Raw genomic sequence first — 20,729 nt, 5'->3', positions numbered from 1 at the left:
TACCCTGAACTTTATAGAATTGAAGCCAGGCATGTAATAATGAAGTGCTGTAGTTAGGTAGGGCTGTAGTCAGGTTTGCTTGTTTAAAAACCAGCATGTTTAGAAGTGTTGAACCCAATTTTGTATATTTTTGTACATAATAACTGTACTAAAAATAGCTGAAAATACATACATGTATATATATATAGTAATCATTTGGCTATGGGCCAGAGGCAGTTTGTTGGGCGAATGCACTTGCTTTCCAGGAGGTTATCATCTTAGTTAATGTTGAAATGCTGCAGCAGCCAGTAAGCCATGACAGTCTCTCCCCTCTCTGCCTTTGTCTGTGTGCAGTTCCACCCACCATTGCCAAAGGGGATGTCTCAGGGACAGGGCTGTCCCCCAAGGAGGTGAAGATCAAAGTGAACCACAGCCTGACCCTGGAGTGTGAAGTTCATGCCATTCCTGCTGCTGCCATCAGCTGGTACAAGGATGGACAGGCCAGTCACAAACTCAGTTCCTTCCTCTGAGGAGATGTGGGACAGGGACAGCTGCGTGTTCCCTATCCCTGGAAATAGCATCCATGCAGGGAGAGGAGTCACTCTCACTCCCTGCTGCTGGCAGAAGCACTGCCCAGCAGTTTGGGGTGTTTACTGGCACCCAGACCTCTGCCAGTCAACATTCTGGCTTTTGCTGGGTGCCTGGTGGTGCCTGGGACACCAGGGCTGGAGTTTCCAGGCCTGGCACTGGCCTGTGCTGGGAGAGGGAGTGCCCTTCTTGGCAGGAGCATCCCATGGTGTGACCGCAGGGCTATGGCTGTTGTGTAAAGCCCCCAAAGGCCTTGTTATTTACAGATGGTTCTCTCAAGTGCTGCCCTTGCAGAAGTTGCAGAGCCTCCCCCTTGGTCCTGGCAGAGCTCACAAAGCCACAAGAGCATCTGGCTGCTCTGGGGGGGTGAGGCACAAGTCCTGCCACACACGGTGCTCCATGGATCTGTCTGGGGAGCTGGGAAGGGCAGGGCCACGGGGACACACTGAAGTAGAGCACAGAGGGTAAATTAAAAAGGAACTGTGCTGCTCTTCTGTAAGAAAGGAGAGTGTAATCCTTTACTTGAGCTGTTCTTGGTAGGGCACTCATTGTGGAACAGCTCTTCATGGATTTAATGAGCATGTGGGACTAACGTGGATCATCACCCACTGGCTGTTTCAGGTGTCCCCTGCTGTTCTGGGAGTCCTGGCTGTATTGCCAAAGAAAAACTCAATTTGGGGAGTTAAGAGGTTCCCAAAGGCAGTGACCGTGCACACCTGACTGCCACTCGCACAGCAGCTGCTCCTCCTTAGGCTGCCGTGGGTGAAAGGCTCTCAGTCCTGTCCATGGACTGAATGAATTCTTCCCTGCAGGACTGGAGTTCAGTGCTGACTCCCTAATCATGGAAGCATGGGCTCATGGCATGGTTTGGGTTGGAAGGGACCTCAAAGCCCATCCAGTTCCACCCCTTACTGCCATGGGCAGGGACCACTAGACCAGGCTGCTTATGTAGATGAGCACATCTAATGAATGTATTCTGGACACACAGGCTGTGTCACTGCAGCCTCTGCTATCACCTGTGGGCCCCATTTGGGCACAGGAATATCTAATCCTGTGTCTCTCTGTGCTGTTGCTTTGTCCATTCTATGTTCAAACCCTGTCCTTGCTGGCAGCGGATATGTAGGATGGGTTAGATCCATTTGTTCACCTCACAGAAAGCTGGGAATTTTCCAGGTATTGGAAGCTTGGCCAGTGAGTCAGGGATTGGATCCAATGCCACAAAAGCACTGGCCTGATGGGGATGGCATTGCTCGTCTCAGCAGCATACTAGGGCTAGGAGTGATGGAAAATCACATCCTTGAGGAGACCAGCCACCACGAGTGGAAGGATGAAGATGTAGAGTTTCTGACAACCATGAAAAGAAAATTGTCTCCAGGAACTTGGAGCTTGATTGAGTTTACTCATATCACTGCCACAAATGTGGCTATTTCTGGTGTGTTCTTTGCTGAGTATTAATTTTCATTTGAATTGACATTGCAGCCACTGAAGGCAGATGAGCATGTCGTGATCCAGGGCAGTGGCCACACCCTGCACATCAAGGAGGCCAAGGTGTCAGACACGGGGCGCTACACTTGTCTGGCCTCCAACATTGCTGGGGAGGATGAACTGGAATTTGATGTAAATATACAAGGTAAAAGGGTAATAAAAATCTCCTGTTAGCCTGCTTTTTTAGTGTTCTGGGATGTTGGAATTAATAATTTTAGGTCCTTTACCCTTGCATGGTCAAATCCAATGCTTTTGTGTTTTTAGGGATATTTTGCTAATTGCTGACATGTAGTATTTGATTATTCTTTTTTATGTTGTGTTTGTGAAATCAGTGCAAGGACATAGGAACTCTGAATCTTCCTCTAAATGCCATGAAAAATTTTGATTTGTTTTGAACTAAGACATACTTCACTTTTCTGTTTCAAGTAGTATTTAGAGGCCCTAGACATAAGCATCCTATTGGCCTACTGTGTGTAAATACAAGGAAACAATCATGAATAATTTCAGAAAATTTAGACAAAATGAGAGCTTGAGTGAAACCAGATACCGCATTGTATTTTTGTTGATGAATACCCTCTGTGTTTGTTACCAGGTCATCTTACACTGTTATTTATTTATTACTCTTCAAAAAATACTTAGTAAATTGCTCAATTGTTTCTTCTAAAAGAACTAGAGTTTTCCTGGGTAACTTAATGTGGGGGAGGGGTTTATTTAATACACTTTATTTTTATTGCTGCTATTGAACATTACAATAACTTCTTATTTCTTTACTTCAAAACGAGCTACTTCTACTGCAAAATGCTAACATTATTCCTCTTCTTTGTTGTAGTTCCTCCTAGCTTCCAAAAGTCTTACAGGGAATGGGAAGCTGGGAACATGGTGGATGCAGAAAGAGGTGGAGAAAGTAAAGATGTGATTGTCAACAACCCCCTCTCACTGTACTGTGAGACCAACGCTGTTCCTCCCCCTGTGCTCACGTGGTTTAAGGATGGGCACCCCCTGAGCTCCAGTGACAGAGTGCTCATCCTGCCAGGTGAGTGTTCAGCTGGCACTCGCTGGCCCTGCACTGAGCTGATCAGAGGGATGGAGCCCCTCTCCTTTGAGGAAAGGCTGGGAGAGTTGGGATTGTTCAGCCTGGAGAGGAGAAGCTTCAGGCTGACCTCAGTGTGGCCTTCCAGTGCCTGAAGGGGCTGACAGGAAAGATGGAGACAGGCTGTTCACAAGGGATGGAGGGACAGGACAAGGGGGTAGGGACTCAAATTAAAAGAGAATGGGTTTAGATGGGATATTGGGGAGCAATTCTTGGCTATGAGGGTGGGGAGACCCTGGCACAGGGTGCCCAGAGAAGCTGTGGCTGCCCCTGGATCCCTGAAAGGCCAGATTGGAGCAAGCTGGGATAGTGGAAGGTGTCCCTGCCCATGGCAGGGGATTGCATTGGATGATCTCTAAGGTCCCTTCCAACCCAAACCATTCTATGATTCTGTGATTAAGAAGTGGCCTTAGTGCTGGTATTTTTGTAGTGATGACACACTTCTCCCCTTCAGAACGCTTCTTTAATGTTTTTTTCAGACTTCATTAGCTGGAAATGTTTCTCTCCAGTCCCTGGCCTTAAGTTGTGTTTCTGTAATTTAAGAAGTAGTCCCTAAAATGGTGTGAATGTCACCATTGAACTCTCACAGTGAATCATGGAATTGCAGAACAGTTTGGTTTGAAGGAATCTTAAGGCTCATCTCATTCCACCCTCTGCCATGGGCAAGGACACCTTCCACTAGCCCAGGTTGCTCCAAGCCCCATCCAGCCTGGCCTTGGACACTTCAGTGTGTTGCAAGATGAAATGCATCAATGATACCTTCTCTCTGATGTGTTCCTGATTTATGTCCTTATTAAATTTGCTTTGACACAATGATAATTGGAGTAGAAAAGCCTCTTAACCAAGGAGTGAGGCATGGAAAGCATGTTTGCAGCAGAGAAATGGCCATAATCCCGTAGTTAAGCTTGTGGGGCAGGAAAAGAGCTGCCTACTGTCATGAGTGTTACTATAGCAGAGATGGTTTGGGATGGAGTATTTAAGGAAGGGCAGTGGTAAAAGGGAAGCTCCTGCTTCTTCATCTTGTTCATCTCTTGAGAAAGCATTGACAAATACTCCCAAAGTGTATTCCTAAGAACTCCTCTCCTTCTGAAGATATGTATATGACTGTGCTTTTATGAAGAATAGAGTGAAAAGTACCTCTAAGCCTCAGAAGTAAATATCTGTTCAGTTTGGAACAGAATATTCTGTGCTTGTATTTCCTTTTGCCTGTTAGTTCTGTGCCATCTTACTGAGAAATATTTCTGGTTTTGATGGAAGAATAATGCCTGGCTACGTATTGCTGTGGCATGATCTTCCTTTATGTGGAATTAATTGCTCTTTTCTAACATTTCAATATGAGCATGGCTGCACTCCAACTATCTGCCTGTAGAAAAAGTAGCCAGGAAATAAAAACCGTCAGCTACTTATAATTCAGACCAAATGCTGACCATTCATAAATTTGCTTGCTCAGGCCTCTGGTGGGATGTGGTGTGGAGATGATGGAGAGTGCTTGATGCTGCCTTGGCCTTTTGTTTGCAGGAGGCCGGGTGCTGCAGATCGCACGGGCCCGCACGGCCGACGCTGGCAGATACGCGTGTGTGGCGGTCAATGAGGCCGGGCAGGACTCCATCCACTACAACGTCCGAGTGCTCTGTGAGCTCCCCTTCCCCTCTGAGTGCCCTAAAAAGGGTTCTGTGCAAAACAACCAACCGTTACAGCCCGGGAGTTCCTAGTGTGTTTAATGTGTGTTTGTAAGCGATAACGTTAATGTGTTTAGGGTGCTGGAGCTGTACTGATTTGTGTGAACAGAGTGTTGATGGTTTTAGTTCCATGTGTATAGGTCATTGTTGTAGGAACTCAGTTGTGTTACAGCTCTCACCATTCACCAGAAAGAAAATCATAGGTAAAAATCCAGGTTTTATCTTCGTATCTCTTTTTCTCTCCTCAGCTTCCCATTTGAGAATTGTGACCAAGACTTTTCTCTTTTTTTTGGCCATCATTTTCTGCAATTCCTGCAGAACTCCCAAAGCCTGAAGGGAACTGAAGATTTAGATTAATGAATGCCTGCCACAACCATTTGGATGACCTTTTGTGTCTGTTGATGTGTTGGTGCTTTAGCCTTGGGTAACACTTTGCTTTTATGGCAGTGTTATACCACTGAAAATACTGATTTATTGTTACAAAGGGGTCCTGCCTTGGAAATTATCTTCTATTTTGATGGCAAAGAACACAGTGGAATATTTGGAAGACAGATTTTCACCTCTCTTTCTCTCTGTATGCTGTGAATAAGTGTAGTTCTGCTGCAGTCCTTGGAGGTAGGCTGAGTTGTTCCAGCTGAACTACTCATGGGATGGCTTTATCTGTCACTGGATTCACTGGAGGTTTCATTCTTTTCTCCTCAAACCCAGTCTAATCTCACAACCACCTGAGAGGTGCTGAGTGAGTGTTCTCCTCACTTTTGCTCCCTGCAGCTCCCCCATCCATCAGTGGGGCTGACGGGGACGTGCCTGAGGAGGTGACTGTGCTGGTGAGCAAGGAGGCAGCCATGGAGTGCATTCCCACTGGGAGCCCTTCCCCAAGGATCACCTGGCAGAAGGATGGCCAGCTCCTGGCAGAGGATGACAAACACACATTGCTGTCCAATGGAAGGAGATTACAGGTAGTGTCATCTTTTTTGTAGTGGAAAAACTGGGGGTTGGCAACAAAGAACTGTCTGGTTTTGCAGAGTAAGAAGTATTCTCTTCTTCCTACGAGTTGCTGCAAATAGCACCTTAGGAGTTTATGTCCTGTGTTCCTGTCCCTCACCTGCTGCTTGTCACTCTCATGTAATTCCTCAGATCCAGCCATTTGTGGGATCATGCTATGAACCACATCAGTTGAAATCACTTGCTTTTAAATATTATTGACTTTATTTGAGCAAATAGTGAAAACAGTGTATGCTGAAGAACTTCCCTTCCCATTGATGAATGAAATTGAATAAAACAGTGAAAGCAGAGAGCTGGGCTTAATCCTCTCCACTTGCTTCTTTCGCAGTGAGTTGTCTGTATATTAACTCCAAAGCCATATTTTGTCTTTTTTGCCTTAGATTTTGAATTCCCAAATTACAGATACTGGCAGGTATGTCTGCATTGCAGAAAACATAGCTGGAAGTGCCAAGAAGTATTTTAACCTCAATGTTCACGGTAAGTACTCTCATCCATAACTTTTGTCTTCTGTCAAATGCTGGTTCAGCTTGAGTGTGTTATTTTTAGCAGACTGCTCAGACCCCCTCAGCTTCATTCATGTGAGCCCTACTGGGTGTGATGGAGATTCTGACAGACCAGAACTCAAGTATCAGTTTAAAGTACCTTGAAAACATTTGGCTTTTGATACCACGTGGCTTTAGGTCCCCATACATGTTCCAGAAAGGTGGGAATTGTAATTGAGGGAGCCTTGTGTGGTGGCTGTGTTCACCCAGTTGGAGTTGCTGAGCCCTGGAATCATGAATTACAAGTAGGTTGAATTATAGCCTGTTTTGATATATTCAGAAAATGCATTTTTTCAAAGAAATGAGTGATAGAAAGCATCAAAAAAAGGTAGTTAGCTTGTAAAAGCTTGGGTTTTAGAAATGTGCCCTTTGAGGTTGCTTTCTGTTCTCTATTTTTGGTTTTTTTTGGTGGAGTTACAATAGGGTCAAAGGAAATGTTGGCTTTAGGCCTCAGAAGTCTAAGAAAAATACAATCAAGGCATTTTTCATAAAACATACATTTCCACTACGTCCTCCCCTTCCCTCTCCCAATAACTTCAGAAAATCAAGACATCTCTAATTAACATTTCAGAGAAAACCCAGACTTCCCCTTCTATTTCTGCCCACTTTCAGCTTTCCATCCTGAAGAGAGAAGTAGTATCATTCCTACTAATTCTTCTGTACCATTCCATGTTTCAACCCAACAAGGAATACTGGCAGCTACAAGTTTTTCTGCCTTATCTGATAGAAAACAAGGGCTGTACTTTCTCCCATTTAAAGACAGTACCAGCATCCCAATAAAGTGAAGAGTCAGATTATTGCACCCAGAATAATTGAATTTTTTCCTCTGTCACACATGCAGCAAATTTACCTACTACATGGCACAGATTTATGGCACTTTTTGCTACTCAGTAATGCACTTAGCCAAAAATAGTGTTATCATGGGAAGAATTTGCCCTAGAGTTGTTCTCTGAGAAATTATTTTCTGGTCAGACAGTGCAGTCTGCCCAGATTTCCTGATGTGTGAGTTTTGCATTTAAATCAAAATATTTCACTTTTCCTGACATTCGTGTTTAAATTTAAACTTCTGTCTTAAAAACATCTGGTTTTAGTGACTATGGCTGAATACTATTCTCTTAAAAGAAATATTTGCATGAAGTTTCAATTCTAACTCAACAGTATTAGCAACTTAGGTCTATTTTTCTTAATGCAGTTTAATTTGAAAAATTAGAGTGTAGCTGTTCAGGAAAAGACCACACAGGGTGAAGCACTAAGGAAAATACATTATCAGTAAGCAGCAGGATCTGTGTTTTGTCAATGTCACAAAAAAGACTGTTTCCCTGCATTTTTGTGTTTCTAATAGAACTGCTCCCATAAATTTAAATAAAATACTGAAGATGATCTGAATAATAAAACAAATATAACGCCTTTTAAAACATAGGAAATAAGCACCCAGATTTAAAATAGTAGGGAATTAATAGGTAATTTTCATGCTGAGTGCTGTATTTGAGCCCCTGACTGTGACTTTATGCACATACAGATACACTTGCATAAGCAGATTACCTGTGGTACATTTGTGGGTGCTTTTTGCTGCAGAAATTGAAATCAACACTGCCACAATTTAAGCAAGTTCCATTAAAGACTGCTGAGATTTGGCCCTGCATTAAATTACCCACTGCCAATAATCACATCTGTGGAAGATGAACTGTAAAAGTAAATAAATATAAATAACTATCAAATGCCGTCACATCAGAATTCTCCACTTGCTCTAGTGAACCATTTTATCCTCTTTTTCAGGGAAATATTCTTCATTTATTCCAAGCTGAAAAATACAGACTGAATTCCCCATTTATATGGAATGCTTTTGTTTGTGCAGTGCCCAGAGGAGCCATAAAGTTGCCTTAATGACTGGTTTGTGTCACTCAAGTGGCAGCAAACAGCTGGAGCATTTCAGGGGGAGATGGGCCAAAATGCTTCAGTATTTCTGTCTTTGAAGAGGAGGATTCCATGTGTTCTTTGGAATGATTTTTCCACCCAATAAAGCCAAGAACATGCTTTTGCCTTCCTCTTAAGTGTTTTATATATCCCCACTGCAAAAACATGGCAACTGGAGCTTGGAGGTTATTAAAAGGAAGAGATTTACAGTTCTTTCATTCTAAATCGTTCTTGTAGAAAGGTCACATGTCAAACTATTCTTGATTTAAAAATTCTGGGACTTATAAGCTTAAGGAATGCACCCCTTGGAGCAATGCTGCATGCCAGGATTTTCCAGTGCTTAGCTCACTGCTAAGCAACAGGTTTGTCTGGTTGGCAGAACCACTCTGAACTGTGTTGGGAGGAATAAGTTTGGGGTCTCTGTAGGTGGAAAATTGATTGTTCCAGAGAGAACAGGAGCAGCAAGGAATCAGGAAGAAGTGATAGTCATCCTACATATCCTACAGTGGGAATTTGCTGTATCCTGCCTCACACAGCAAATGTCCATGAGCAGTGTTAGAAAATTGGCAGTGCATTGTCAGGATCTCGTGTAGGTTCACTAGCCCTCCCAAGCGGCCAGCACAGAAGGACTGCAAATGGAGTAATTGACATTGTTGTGAAGTACAGGAGCAGGAATGACCATTAGATTGTTTCAGTCTCATTTGCAGATGCATCCAAAGAGTAGCAGATCCATTCATAGGATGTGAAAGACTTTTGCAACCTGGCTCTTTGGCAAAATGCAGCAATTCAGCTTTAATGTAGTAAATCATGATCTTGTGGGAAATCCTTTGCTGATGCAGTAATAGGTGCTATTAATGTATTTCTCTCTCCACAGTTCCTCCAAGTGTTGTTGGGACTAACCCTGAGAATCTGACCGTGGTGGTGAATAATTTCATCTCTCTGACTTGTGAGGTCACAGGCTTTCCACCTCCTGATCTCATCTGGCTCAAGAATGGAAAGCCTATCAGTTCAAATTCCAACACTTTTATTGTGCCTGGTGAGGAATCTCAGCTATTCTGCAGCCTTTGGGCTCAGCTTCTGTCTGGTTTGTCCCGACAGGGCCCATGGCCACTCTTGGTGGAGCACAGTGCCTGTGCTCAGCCTGTTACACCTGCATTCTAAAACAGCCTTTGGGGTTGTCACAGTCAGCACAGAGCAAACCTCCAGTCTTCTCTCCTCACTCCAGGTGCTCGGACACTGCAGATTCCCCGAGCCAGGCTGTTGGATGGTGGAGAATACACTTGTACTGCCAGGAACCAAGCTGGGGAAAGTCAGAAGAAGAGCTTCCTAACTGTCCTTGGTTTGTGTTTTACTATTTTCTGAAATAGTATTTGTTGCTTGGGAAGTGTGGGGAGGTTTATCTGCGTTGATATGGGGTTGTTTGAGCACAATGCAGAGCTGACTGTGGGCTCCCTCCCCAGTGCCCCCGAGCATCAAGGCGCAGGGGGGAGCGTCGGTGACGGCGCTGACCGTGCGCGTGGGCACCCCGGTGACCCTGAGCTGTGAGTCCAACGCCATCCCTGCCCCCGTCATCACCTGGTACAAGAACGGCCGCCTCCTCCCCGACTCTGCTGCCCTGGAGATCCTGGCAGACGGACAGACCCTGCGGATAAAGGCTGCAGAGGTGGGCCAGGCTGGGGGGAGGCTGCATCTGCCGCTGCTCTGCCACTGCCAAGCAATTCTTCCACTCTTTAGTGGTGTGTTTTACTTGCTGTACATGGGACATGTGTTTCCTGGAGGCTTTTCATCCTGTGAGAAGCACTTTGAGTTGGCAGAGGCACAGGTTGTTAATGTCTCTAAACTGTAGCATGAAAATAAGAATCCATAATGATTTCTTTTAAAACTTGTTTTTGTTTCAGGTTTCTGACACAGGACAGTATGTGTGCAAAGCCATAAATATTGCGGGACGAGATGATAAAAATTTCCATCTCAATGTTTATGGTAAGCACCCTCTGCATCATCTACAGTCGTTTTTATAATAACACAAATTTAGCAGATTAGGCACTTCCAAATCAGTTTACATAACATTCTTACTGCTTCATTCCATTCACAGTGCCTCCAAGTATAGAGGGCCCTGAGCAAGAGCTGGTCACTGAATCCATCAGTAATCCTGTCACCTTTGTGTGTGATGCCACTGGAATTCCTCCACCCACGTTAGTGTGGCTTAAGAATGGAAAACCTATAGGTAACATTTCTCATGCTTTTCACTCCTCTTCTTCCCCTCTTTGAGGCACCACTTTGCTGTTTGCTGTCTGGTTTGTGTTTCTTCTTTATTTGTCTCTAGACATTTATGAGAACTGATTGGAATCTTTGTTTAGAAACTTTGATGGAACAATTTCTCCCAAAAGAGACGTTTGCTCCCTGTAGCTGGTTTCGAATGATGACTTGTTTATGTATTTCAGAAAACTTGGATTCCCTTGAAGTTCATATTTTATCTGCTGGAAGCAAGCTTCAGATTGCTCGCTCTCAGCTCTTGGACAGTGGCACCTACACGTGTATTGCCTCCAATCCAGAGGGGAAAGCTGAGAAATCCTATGTGCTTTCCATCCAAGGTAAGGGATGGCAGAGGATGGAGGGAACACAGCTAATGGAACATCGGGTAAATGTGACACTGTCTGTGCTGAGGACACTGAGATCACATAACCACATAGAAAAGTGGAGAATTTGAACTCTTACTTTTGTAACCAGAGGGGAGAGTGGTTGGAGAATTCAATACTTCTAGTCCAAAATTTGCGTGGAAAAGAATATCCTTAAGCCCTGACTGTGGAACTTGAACAGAGTTCTGCAGTTTGTGTGTGTGTCTGCTGCTGGTCACATCCTTCCTCCTGCTGAGCACTGGAGCTGCCTTGGTTGGTTGTGGAGCAGCACAGAGAGATGGATTCAGAAGCAGTAGTACCTGTTGTGCCATGGCAGGAGTTAGCAAAGACCTACTGCCCGAATTTCCTTAGGAATACTTTCCCCACCCCCACCTCAAATCACAAACCCTTATTTGTTATGGAATTGCCTCCTGCCTTGCTGTGAATCACCCTTAATCTGCAACTGTTGTGTTTTCCTCTGTTCCTAATGACTCATCCCCACTAATTGCACTGGTGTACCCCTGCCTGCCAATTTCTCCCCAAGTTTAGGAATGGAATGTCAAGCTGGTTGTTTGATCAAATGTATCTGAAATTGCTTGAAATGCTCAGAACTTATTAGTGGAACTGACAGTCTTGACTTCATGGATAGCAGGACTTTCTTCCTTGTTCCTTGGGAATGCAGGCTGGAAATGGCTTTGATTAGAATGGAATTAGAGTGGCTGTTCACAGGGCTATGATGGTGTTGGGTACAGAATCCAAGACTGGTTTGGGCTAGAAGGGGCCTGCCATGGGCTGGGACACCTTCCACTATCCAAACCCCGTCCAGCCTGGCCTTGGACACTTCCATGGGTCCAGGGGCAGCCACAGCTGCTGAGAGCCTGCCCCAGGTGCTGTACTAAGCCCTGGTGCCCATGAGCTACTGCAGTGAGGCAGGTTACATTTCTTGCTGCTGAATCTCATCCTTTTGTGGTGCATTTCCAGTTCCTCCCAGTATTGCTGGCTCTGAGATGCCGAGCGAGGTCAGTGTCCTCCTGGGAGAGAGTGTCCAGCTGCTCTGCAATGCCACTGGAGTGCCCTCCCCGGATGTGCAGTGGCTGAAGGATGGAAAAACAGTTGCCAGCGATGATTTACACAGGATAAGGCAAGAAAAACTAGCAGACACTGCATTCTCTTCAATAATTTTAAGGCCCCTAAGGGGAGAATATGAGGAGAGCCTGAACTGGAGCTTAGCCAGGTTAAGAACATCATCTCCCTCCTCAGCTTCTATAAATTAAGTATAATTTGTTAGTCCTTTGATTTTTAAAAATTTCATTTTCTTAACAGAGATAAGTTCATGATATTTATGTCTTTCTCAGTTAATGAATTCCATAAATATTTATTCGCTTCATGAAAGTTTATTAAGGTCATTTAGTTCCTTTGGAGGGGAAAGGCATAGAGGCATAGAAGTATTTCACTTAAAGCTTATCATTATGGGTCCTTCAGAAGCCTGGCTGGAGTTGAATCTTAAAACCAAGTCAAACAGGACATGTCTAGGAAAAACTTCTTAGCCTGTCTCTAACAGAAATATTTTGCAAAACACAATGCTTCTCTCATCAAGCTCCCAGGAAGATAGAGGTAGTTACTGAAATGTCCAGAGCAGATTGTTTATTTGCTAGGTCAGAGGAACAGTAAACAAACTCCCTGTGCTTTGTGATGGTCCTTGTAGAGTGACTCCAGATGGCAGCACATTAAACATCTCCAGAGCTCTCACCTCAGACACAGGAAAATACACTTGTGTGGCTACAAACCCTGCAGGAGAGGAGGACAGGATTTTCAACCTGAATGTGTATGGTGAGTTCTGCCAGATGTGAAACCTAAGCCTGCTCCATAATCCATCCCTGGGAGTGCTCCCAAGGGAGAGCCCAGGGAGGAATGCCTGTCTGCAGTGGAATCCTGCATGCACATGTTTCCAATTGCCTCTGCTGTAGATATTACACAGGATGCTCTGTCAATGACAAAAGGGTTGAAATTGCTGGTAAATGTGTTTTGGGATAAACAGGAATTAATTCTTGGGTGGATTTCATAATAGAGGGATTCTGCTTGTGGTGATTTTTTTATTTCTTGTGGGGAAGATTATAGTTGGGCTGATTTCCTGTGACCCTGCTGTTTTGTTGTATTATCTTCCCTAATTCCAATCAAAGCACATCAGCCATGAGCAGAGTGGTATGAAGGGAGCTGATAGTTAAAGGTCCCGAGAGTTTAAAAATGAGGGAGTGTTGGAGGAAATTGCACAGTTTGACATCCAGTGGCTAGTGAGTGTAATCCTTCAGCAGCATAGAGTGTGGATATTTTAAGTTGTGGAAAATGTGGTCATTAAGTGGAGGGAGGAGAGGAGAGTTCTGCCCAGGCAGGGTTTCTCTGCAGGGTAGGTGTCTGTCCCCCTTACACAGACTCACAGACACGAGCAGGGCAGTAAGAGATGACCTCTGGTATCATAAAAAACAGTGCTGAATGATCACAGCACATCTTTTGGCACAGAATGGCTCTGCACAACAGCAGGGAGTTTGTGCTCAGTTTGCATTGGCTGAAGTTCAAGCAATAACCAACTTAAAAGTCTTGTTGGTGTCACTGTCACAGTGAGTGATGGGATTCTAACTGAGCCAGTGCCTGGAGCTGCACCTGGCTGGGCTTCTTTACATGGTGAACCCCCCAAGGCTGTGGCTTTCCCCTCTAGCCCCGAAGAGCCCCAGAGCAGCAATTTGTGTCATCATCCAGAATACTTACCTAGGCATTCTGAACTTTCTCCATTCAAGAATGAAATTAGCAGATGCATCCAGACACCAGTAAATTAACTTTCCTCCTCTGTGATTTCACTGTATTATAGATTTATTGAAGGCCATGAATTTAAGTGGTCCCTTCTGGCCCTTCTGGATGGGTTCAGCCCATCCCTTCCTGCACTGTCCTTCTCTCCTCAGGAACTTCAGGCCCTGAGCTAAGTCTTACTTGCTGCAGGCTGGCAAATCAAAGAGAAGTCTGCTGTCATTATACAGTGCCTCTGATTTGAAATATGTAAATGGATGATTTTTGGTGCTCAATATTATTGTCTGAGGATTTACTCTAACAGAAATGGGATCCTCTTACTGAATTGCCAGTGGGGTATTAGGGGCAGGATTTCCTGCAGGGTGAAATGGTTTCAAGAGCCTGTTTTAATACATTCCTTTCCATCATCTACAAAATGCAGTTCCTCCAACAATAGCCAATAGTAAAGATGAAGCAGAGGAGCTCACTGCCCTTTTGGACACCTCCCTAAATATTGAATGTGCTGCTGCTGGCACACCCCCACCACAGCTCCACTGGCTGAAGAATGGCCTTCCTCTGTCTGTCTCCTCCCAGATCAAGATCCTCTCAGCTGGGCAGATCCTCAGGTTGGTTTTCTTTTCTTTTAACTGGCTGACTTTCTGTTCTTTTTTGCGGTACCAGCATAATTCTGCTGTATTTTTGGAAGCAAGAGTAAAATTTGATCCAAACCACCCATAATAAAGGTAATGTGTTCCATGTATTCCATTTATAGCTTGCTTTAATTGCTTTTTCCTTAGGCTTACCCGAGTGCAGATATCTGATACTGGAGTGTACACTTGTGTAGCATCTAACAGGGCTGGAGTGCACAACAAACATTACAACCTGCAAGTTTTGGGTGAGTGTCTCTGAAATGTTTTATGTAAATAATCTTAATTCTTGATTTCTTAAACCTACTCTTTAGTTTTCTTTCTCACCAACACCTTATTGGAGACAGCCACAAGTATATCTTAGAAATGATCACTGGGAAAATACTAACTTTTTGAAGTGTTGAGGTTTTCCTAAATGGGAAGTGTTTTAACACTAGAAAATCCTTACTTGAATTGTTACTCATAACCATAAAATCACAGAGTGGTTTGACTTGGAAGGGACCTTAAAGCTCATCTAGTTCCAACTCCCATAATGTGTCACAAGTGTTTTTTAGAAACAATAATATTCAATTTGTAAGGAAAGTTTAGCACAGCTATGTAAGTGGGGAAGTGCAGAAGGGCAGCTTGTTCCATCTGTTCTGTGCCTGGAATACCCCTGTGCTGGATGTGACAGAGCTCTGTCCCTGTGCTGTGTGTGACTGAGCTCTGTCCCATGTCCCTGTTGTTTTGCGGAGAAAAGAAGAAACCTCACAACTTGTAAAAGTTGTAAAGCCCGGTATGCTTTTATTACGACGCGCGCCGGACGCAAGACTCCCCAAAAGGGCATGCGTACCCCTGAAGATTTCAGACCTCCTTTTATCCCCCTTCCAAATGCATATGCATACAGTTTCACAATAAGTTCATACATATTCATCTTGCATGACACTTAGCACTAATTCTTCTTTATCGGAGGAATTCCTAGGTCGGGGGCAGATTGACCTCGTGGTTTTTCTGTTTTTCTTTCTCTGTCTCCTCGCTGTCTCTGGAACGCGGCCTCTCCTTCAGCTTTAGCTCCACAGACCCTTCACCTCTCCCAGACACTTCACCTACTCTGTCTCATTCCCCCCTTTCCTAGGAAATAAGTAAATTCTTTTACTTAAGGAAAATTTCCACAACAATAAGTGTCTTTTAGCGCTTTACCATGTACATTCGACAAAGAGGTTAGTACAGCTATTCGTTGTAGCATCCTACAGTTCCAAATTAACAATATAATAGACAATCCTAAGCTTATCCCAACTAATATTAGTAAAACTACAATGGGGTGACACAACTTATTAAGGACTCCATTCGCAGTTGGTGACCATCCAAAGATCACATCCCACCAGTGATGAGTCATATCTTGTCTTATTCTTTGTAGAACCCTGGTTATCTCCTTTGTATCATGTTGGACAGTAATTAAGGTTTTCTTTCCACTTTCTCGGATTTCTTTCAAGACTTCTAATAGGTCTTGGTGCTTAATTAATTGTTTTACCAATGTAAGGTTCACCCCAATAGGGGTAGGTGGTAGTCTGTGATACATTGTGTAATTGGCTGTAATCAGCTGGTGGGATGTTACTGGTACCAAATACGAAAAACCACACCCAATAATCTTAGCAAAATTACAAATACAAATACAGAGATTAGAATGGTTTCCACTAGACAGAATAACATCATTGCTATCAATTTGTACAGCAGCATAAGCAGTTCTCAAACATACACCCTTTTCCAGTATATACGAGCACAGTTTTCTGGTCAGTGACTGGATGAATTTCAAAGTGACAAATACTCTGTTCAGTGTCCAAACACATCCTAGGCATTAGCAGTATTGCTTTCACAAATGAATCCCATTTGTTCTCTAGTAATGCAGGATTCTAAGTTTACTACCTGCCACTTTTCATTCATCTTTTTGTGCCCACACTCTATGTTCTGAAGGATAGTGTGTTGTTTCTTCATGGTTTAATCTTAGGGCAATGATGGGATGGATAACATAAACAGTGGCATTACATATGGTAAGCACAAAGGCAGTGGCCACATTAGAAATAGGATCATAGGTGAAATTCACCATAATCCACCAGGATTAAAACTTCCTTTCAAAATCAATTGCATTATCCCATTCAATTTTCTGAATTTCAGCTGGAAAATTACCTTCACCCCTTTCCTATATGATCAGAGCTGCTGTTGCTTGTATCCATAACTGTGCTTGTATACAACTGAAAGCTAAAGACACATTATCTTGAACTATACTAAGTGCTTCTACTATCAATTTGTGGTCTTGGTCCCCGGCCTGTTCATACTTCTTTACTTTAGCAGTACTTTTGAAATCTGTCACTGGCTAGTTCCTAATGCCAGTAGAGATTACTATAAAGGCTGCTTCAATTTGTTAGGCTACCTGCTGCAGCAGCCAGTTTATTCATCAGTATTTCTGAATCAATTCTATTTAAAACTCCTAATCTTGTCCCTAATATGCCAGTTAGATGTTTGTTATGGGGAACAGGAACTGCTTTCTGTCCATGATCATCCCTCCCTGCCAGAGGGATGTGCTGGGCTCCTACTACAAATTCAGACACACTTCACAAGTGTATCTGACAGAGGTTTAGGTCATACTTGAGACAGATGTTTGTTCTGAAATGTAGAGACTTCAGGGAATCTTAACTTCTCTCTCTCCCTCCAAAGCACCTGATTTCCCAGATGTGTGGCAAGCAGGAATGTCTCTCCTGGTCACCCACCTTGCCCTTAGCTAAGATCAAGCTGTGGACTGTGTTCAGGGCAGAAGATAATGGAGGGGAAATCTTGAGAGAAAAGCCTAAATTCATTGCAGTGCCTCAGAAGAAACTGGGATCAGGTTTCTGCTATTTGAAACACTCAGCACAAAAGTGATGCTCAAAATCCTACAGCCTGCTGCTGAGCTCTGAGGGGGTCTCTCTCTCTCTACCTCTTTTAAGCAGAATCCAACCACCTCAGACTGGGACGATCACTGATCCAAATCTCAGTAGGAAAAGGGATAGCTATAAATAAGGAAAATCACCTTATAAGGCCCCGCTGTGGTAAAAAGTGCAGTGTCCACTTTGAATTCAAATGAAATCTGACAGTAACTTGAGCTCAAAGGCAGGTCACTTCTACAGGCTGTGTCAGGGTGAAATTACACCAACAGTCTGATTCACTTAGGTCATCACAGACTTCCTGGTGCTCATATACACCAGGGGAGGTTCAGACACTAATTACATCTGGTCTCTCATAAGCCATCCTATTGATGACTAAGCACTTTACTTTGATTTCTTCTCTTCAGATTCCTTGAAGTGTTTACAGCTCCTGTTCTTGCTATTTTTACTGCTCACATACTTGATTCTCGTGGATTACTACAGTAGATATGTTTAATATAAACCTTCTTTATCTCAAAAGGTTTTCCTATGGATCCAGTATACTGATTAAATGCCAGGGACCAAGGCCATTCAGCATTGCTTTGGGTAGAGGTACTCTCTAGTTCTAAAACTTCAGTTATAATTCCATACAAAACAATTCTGTACACTAAAGTATGAGCTACTCCCGACCGCAATATACTCATTTTGCCCGAATAAGTTTTAGTCTCAGTTCATTGTCTCCTGGTGTCACTCCTGAAGGGGCTTCTGGGCCTTCTTCACCCGAGAGTGATGGATCCAGCATTCTGCTCCTTGATTTTGATTGCGGTGAAGGTGGTGAGAGGTACTTGCAGTGGTCTCTCCCACTGTGGTTCCGAAGTCTTCTCTGTAAGAGACTTAACATATACATCAACCCCAGGCTATCCAACTCCCTGCTCCGAGTTCCAGCCACAAGTTTCTCAATTACTCTGAGCTGTTTGCTTAATGCCACCATGTAAGTGGACATTCTGGACATTCCCCTTGTATTCTATTGTCTTCTATAAGGCATTCCAAAAGGATTCAGCATTCCTTTAGCTCAAAAGGTTTAGTTTGAATTTGCAATAGTGCTAGTGGAAGAGCTTCTTGCCCCAGTCTTACGATTTGCTGCTTAATCAAATGATTCATTCTCTCCCCTGGCCGCTTGATTGGGGGCAGTATGGGGTGTGAAGTTCTTAATCTATGCCCAGATGGCTACTAATCTGTTGCACTATTTTGGAAATGAAAGGTGATTCTTTATCTGAGGATATTGTGGCTGGAACTCTGAAGCGTGGTATTATCTCTTGTAAAAATGATCTGGTCACCTCTTGAGCTTTGACAGTTCTGGTGGGGAATGTTTCTGGCCACCCTGAAAATGTATCTATTAATACCAGTAAATACTGATACCCCCCTTTCCTTGGGAGTTCTGAAAAGTTGATTTGCCACTGCTATACAGGCCCATGGCCTCTCCCAGTCTGACCAAGTTTTGGCCCGGGGGTATTTTGAGGTTAGTCTGGAGGCAAGGATCACATTATCAGCTCACCTGAGTGATAGTGGCATATAGATTCCTGACAATGATACAACAGCCCTTTCAATCAGATGTGTGTTCTAGAAAGCCTGTGGGAATTACTACTTCAAAGTCAACACTTCATTCCAGTGCACTCTGTATCACTCGCAGCCTTGGTCATTTTGAGAAAGGAGCCACACTCTATAAAAGGCTTTAAGTAATTAGGCCCTAGTGTGTTTTCTAGTGCCCTTCCTTCACTAGTAACCACGAAAATGGGAAGGGATTACTAGCTCTCTTTCAATGGTAGCCCACCCCTTGCAGTTGTACATCTCTTTTGGTTAGTATTATTGTATTATGGCTTACCTTCGAGGAAAATCTGTACCTCACCCTTTGCTGCTTTCTTTGCCTCTCCATCCGCCAGCTCATTTCTTTCCTCCAATTTTAAGCTCACTCTCTGGTGTGCCTTAATATACCTTTTCAGGTAACTGAACTGCTTCCAGCTGCTGGATTGTCTCTTCTTTCCCTGTGAGGTCAGCAGTCCCCTCTCCTTCCAGATGGCTCCATGTGCATGCACAACTCTGAATGCCTTTTGCTGTTTCTAAGGCATGGGTCCATGCATTTATCTCAGCATCCTCTGCAGAGGTACCTGTTGGTAAGGGTCCACACTCTATTACCTCTCTGCAGGTAGTCACTGTGAACTTTGCAATGTCGCTTTCTTGTCAGTGAACCAGGTCTCTGCATCGTCCGGAGGAGTGTCCTTTAAGTCTGGGCGGCTGGAGTAGGTAGCTTCAGTGGTCTCTAGGCAATCATGGTGTACTGCTTCTCCTTGATTCCACTGAGAAAAGAAGCTGGGTTGACAATATTAGTCACCACTATCTCTCCATCATCTTGCTCTACCATGATGGCCTGGTATTTCAGAAACCTCTCTGGTGAAAAGCCAGTGGCCATCCTTTACTTCCAGTACTGCAGACACTGTGTGGGACACTAGCACAGTCATTTTTGTCCCAGGATAAACTTGTGTGCCTCTTGAATGTTCAGCACAACTGCTGCTACAGCTCTGAGGCAACCTGGCTATCCTTTGGCTGTTGCATCTAGTTGCTTAGAGAGGTAAGCAACTGCCCTCCGGTATGGACCCAAGTCCTGAGCCAATATTCCCAGAGCAATTCCTTGCATGGAAAAATAGAAAGAATGCTTTACTTACATCTGGAAGTTTCAAAGCTGGAGCCAACATGAGGGGACTCTCTAGCTGGCGAAAGGCCCGTGTGGTGTCTCTTGTCCACTGGAGATCTCAGTTCCCATTGGCAATAAGAGCATAGAGGGGTCTGGAGAACAGTCCACAATTATGAACCCACAGCTGGCACTACACTGCCATGCCTAAGAAGGTTTGGAGTTCTTTCGTTGTCTGGGGTTCAGGGTTTGGCATAGGGCTTCCCTGCCTTAAAGTCTGCTGCTCAGCACTCACTTCTTACTCCAGGTAGATTACCTTCTGTTTCACTACCTGTGCCTTTTTCTTTGAGACTCTGCATCCTTGGAGTCCTAGGAAATTCAAAAGGCTTACCGTCCAGGCTTCTCTTGCTTCCCTCGTCCGAGTGGCTACTAGAAGACCATCTATGTACTGCAACAGCCTCCTTTCCTCTTGTGGAGCTTCCTGGGACTCTGGGTCCTTGCAAGCTATTCTCCAATCGGAGTGGAGAATTTTGAAGCCTTCAGGCACATGGACTGTGTGAGCTTGTGTTTGAATGCAAAAATGTTCTGGCTGGCTTCATGGATAGGGAGGCAAAAGAAGGCATCTCTTAGACCTAAAACAGTGAACCAGGTTAGCTCAGGTGTTAAACAAGTTAGTAAGGTCTATGGATTTGCTACCACAGGGTACAAATTCTGTGTTATCTTATTGACAGCCCTTAATCCAGTACTACCAGTTATTGGACTGATTCCTTCCTTACCTTCCTTTTGAGGGTACTACTCAGTTCTCACTGGTTGTGTTCTTTCATTAAGCTTGATGGGGAAGCATC

At 44.0% G+C, this 20,729-nt stretch overlaps 1 protein-coding gene across 1 annotated transcript in view; it reads left to right on the top strand.

Annotated features, from left to right (window-relative positions):
* Positions 1 to 20,729, top strand: part of HMCN1 (hemicentin 1) — a 170,751-nt gene that overhangs the window by 113,002 nt on the left and 37,020 nt on the right. The window contains exons 52-67 of the mRNA XM_064720409.1: positions 334 to 479; positions 2,047 to 2,197; positions 2,882 to 3,085; positions 4,661 to 4,774; positions 5,593 to 5,780; positions 6,207 to 6,303; positions 9,157 to 9,318; positions 9,508 to 9,621; positions 9,743 to 9,945; positions 10,181 to 10,262; positions 10,375 to 10,506; positions 10,724 to 10,873; positions 11,879 to 12,038; positions 12,603 to 12,727; positions 14,118 to 14,301; positions 14,473 to 14,570. Coding sequence (XP_064576479.1) covers positions 334 to 479; positions 2,047 to 2,197; positions 2,882 to 3,085; positions 4,661 to 4,774; positions 5,593 to 5,780; positions 6,207 to 6,303; positions 9,157 to 9,318; positions 9,508 to 9,621; positions 9,743 to 9,945; positions 10,181 to 10,262; positions 10,375 to 10,506; positions 10,724 to 10,873; positions 11,879 to 12,038; positions 12,603 to 12,727; positions 14,118 to 14,301; positions 14,473 to 14,570 — 2,310 coding nt within the window. The remainder of the gene's footprint in view (positions 1 to 333; positions 480 to 2,046; positions 2,198 to 2,881; positions 3,086 to 4,660; positions 4,775 to 5,592; positions 5,781 to 6,206; positions 6,304 to 9,156; positions 9,319 to 9,507; positions 9,622 to 9,742; positions 9,946 to 10,180; positions 10,263 to 10,374; positions 10,507 to 10,723; positions 10,874 to 11,878; positions 12,039 to 12,602; positions 12,728 to 14,117; positions 14,302 to 14,472; positions 14,571 to 20,729) is intronic.

Source organism: Zonotrichia leucophrys, chromosome 8 (assembly GCF_028769735.1).
Source record: "Zonotrichia leucophrys gambelii isolate GWCS_2022_RI chromosome 8, RI_Zleu_2.0, whole genome shotgun sequence".
Classification (NCBI taxonomy): domain Eukaryota; kingdom Metazoa; phylum Chordata; class Aves; order Passeriformes; family Passerellidae; genus Zonotrichia; species Zonotrichia leucophrys.
This window is presented reverse-complemented; position numbering and strand designations above follow the sequence as displayed.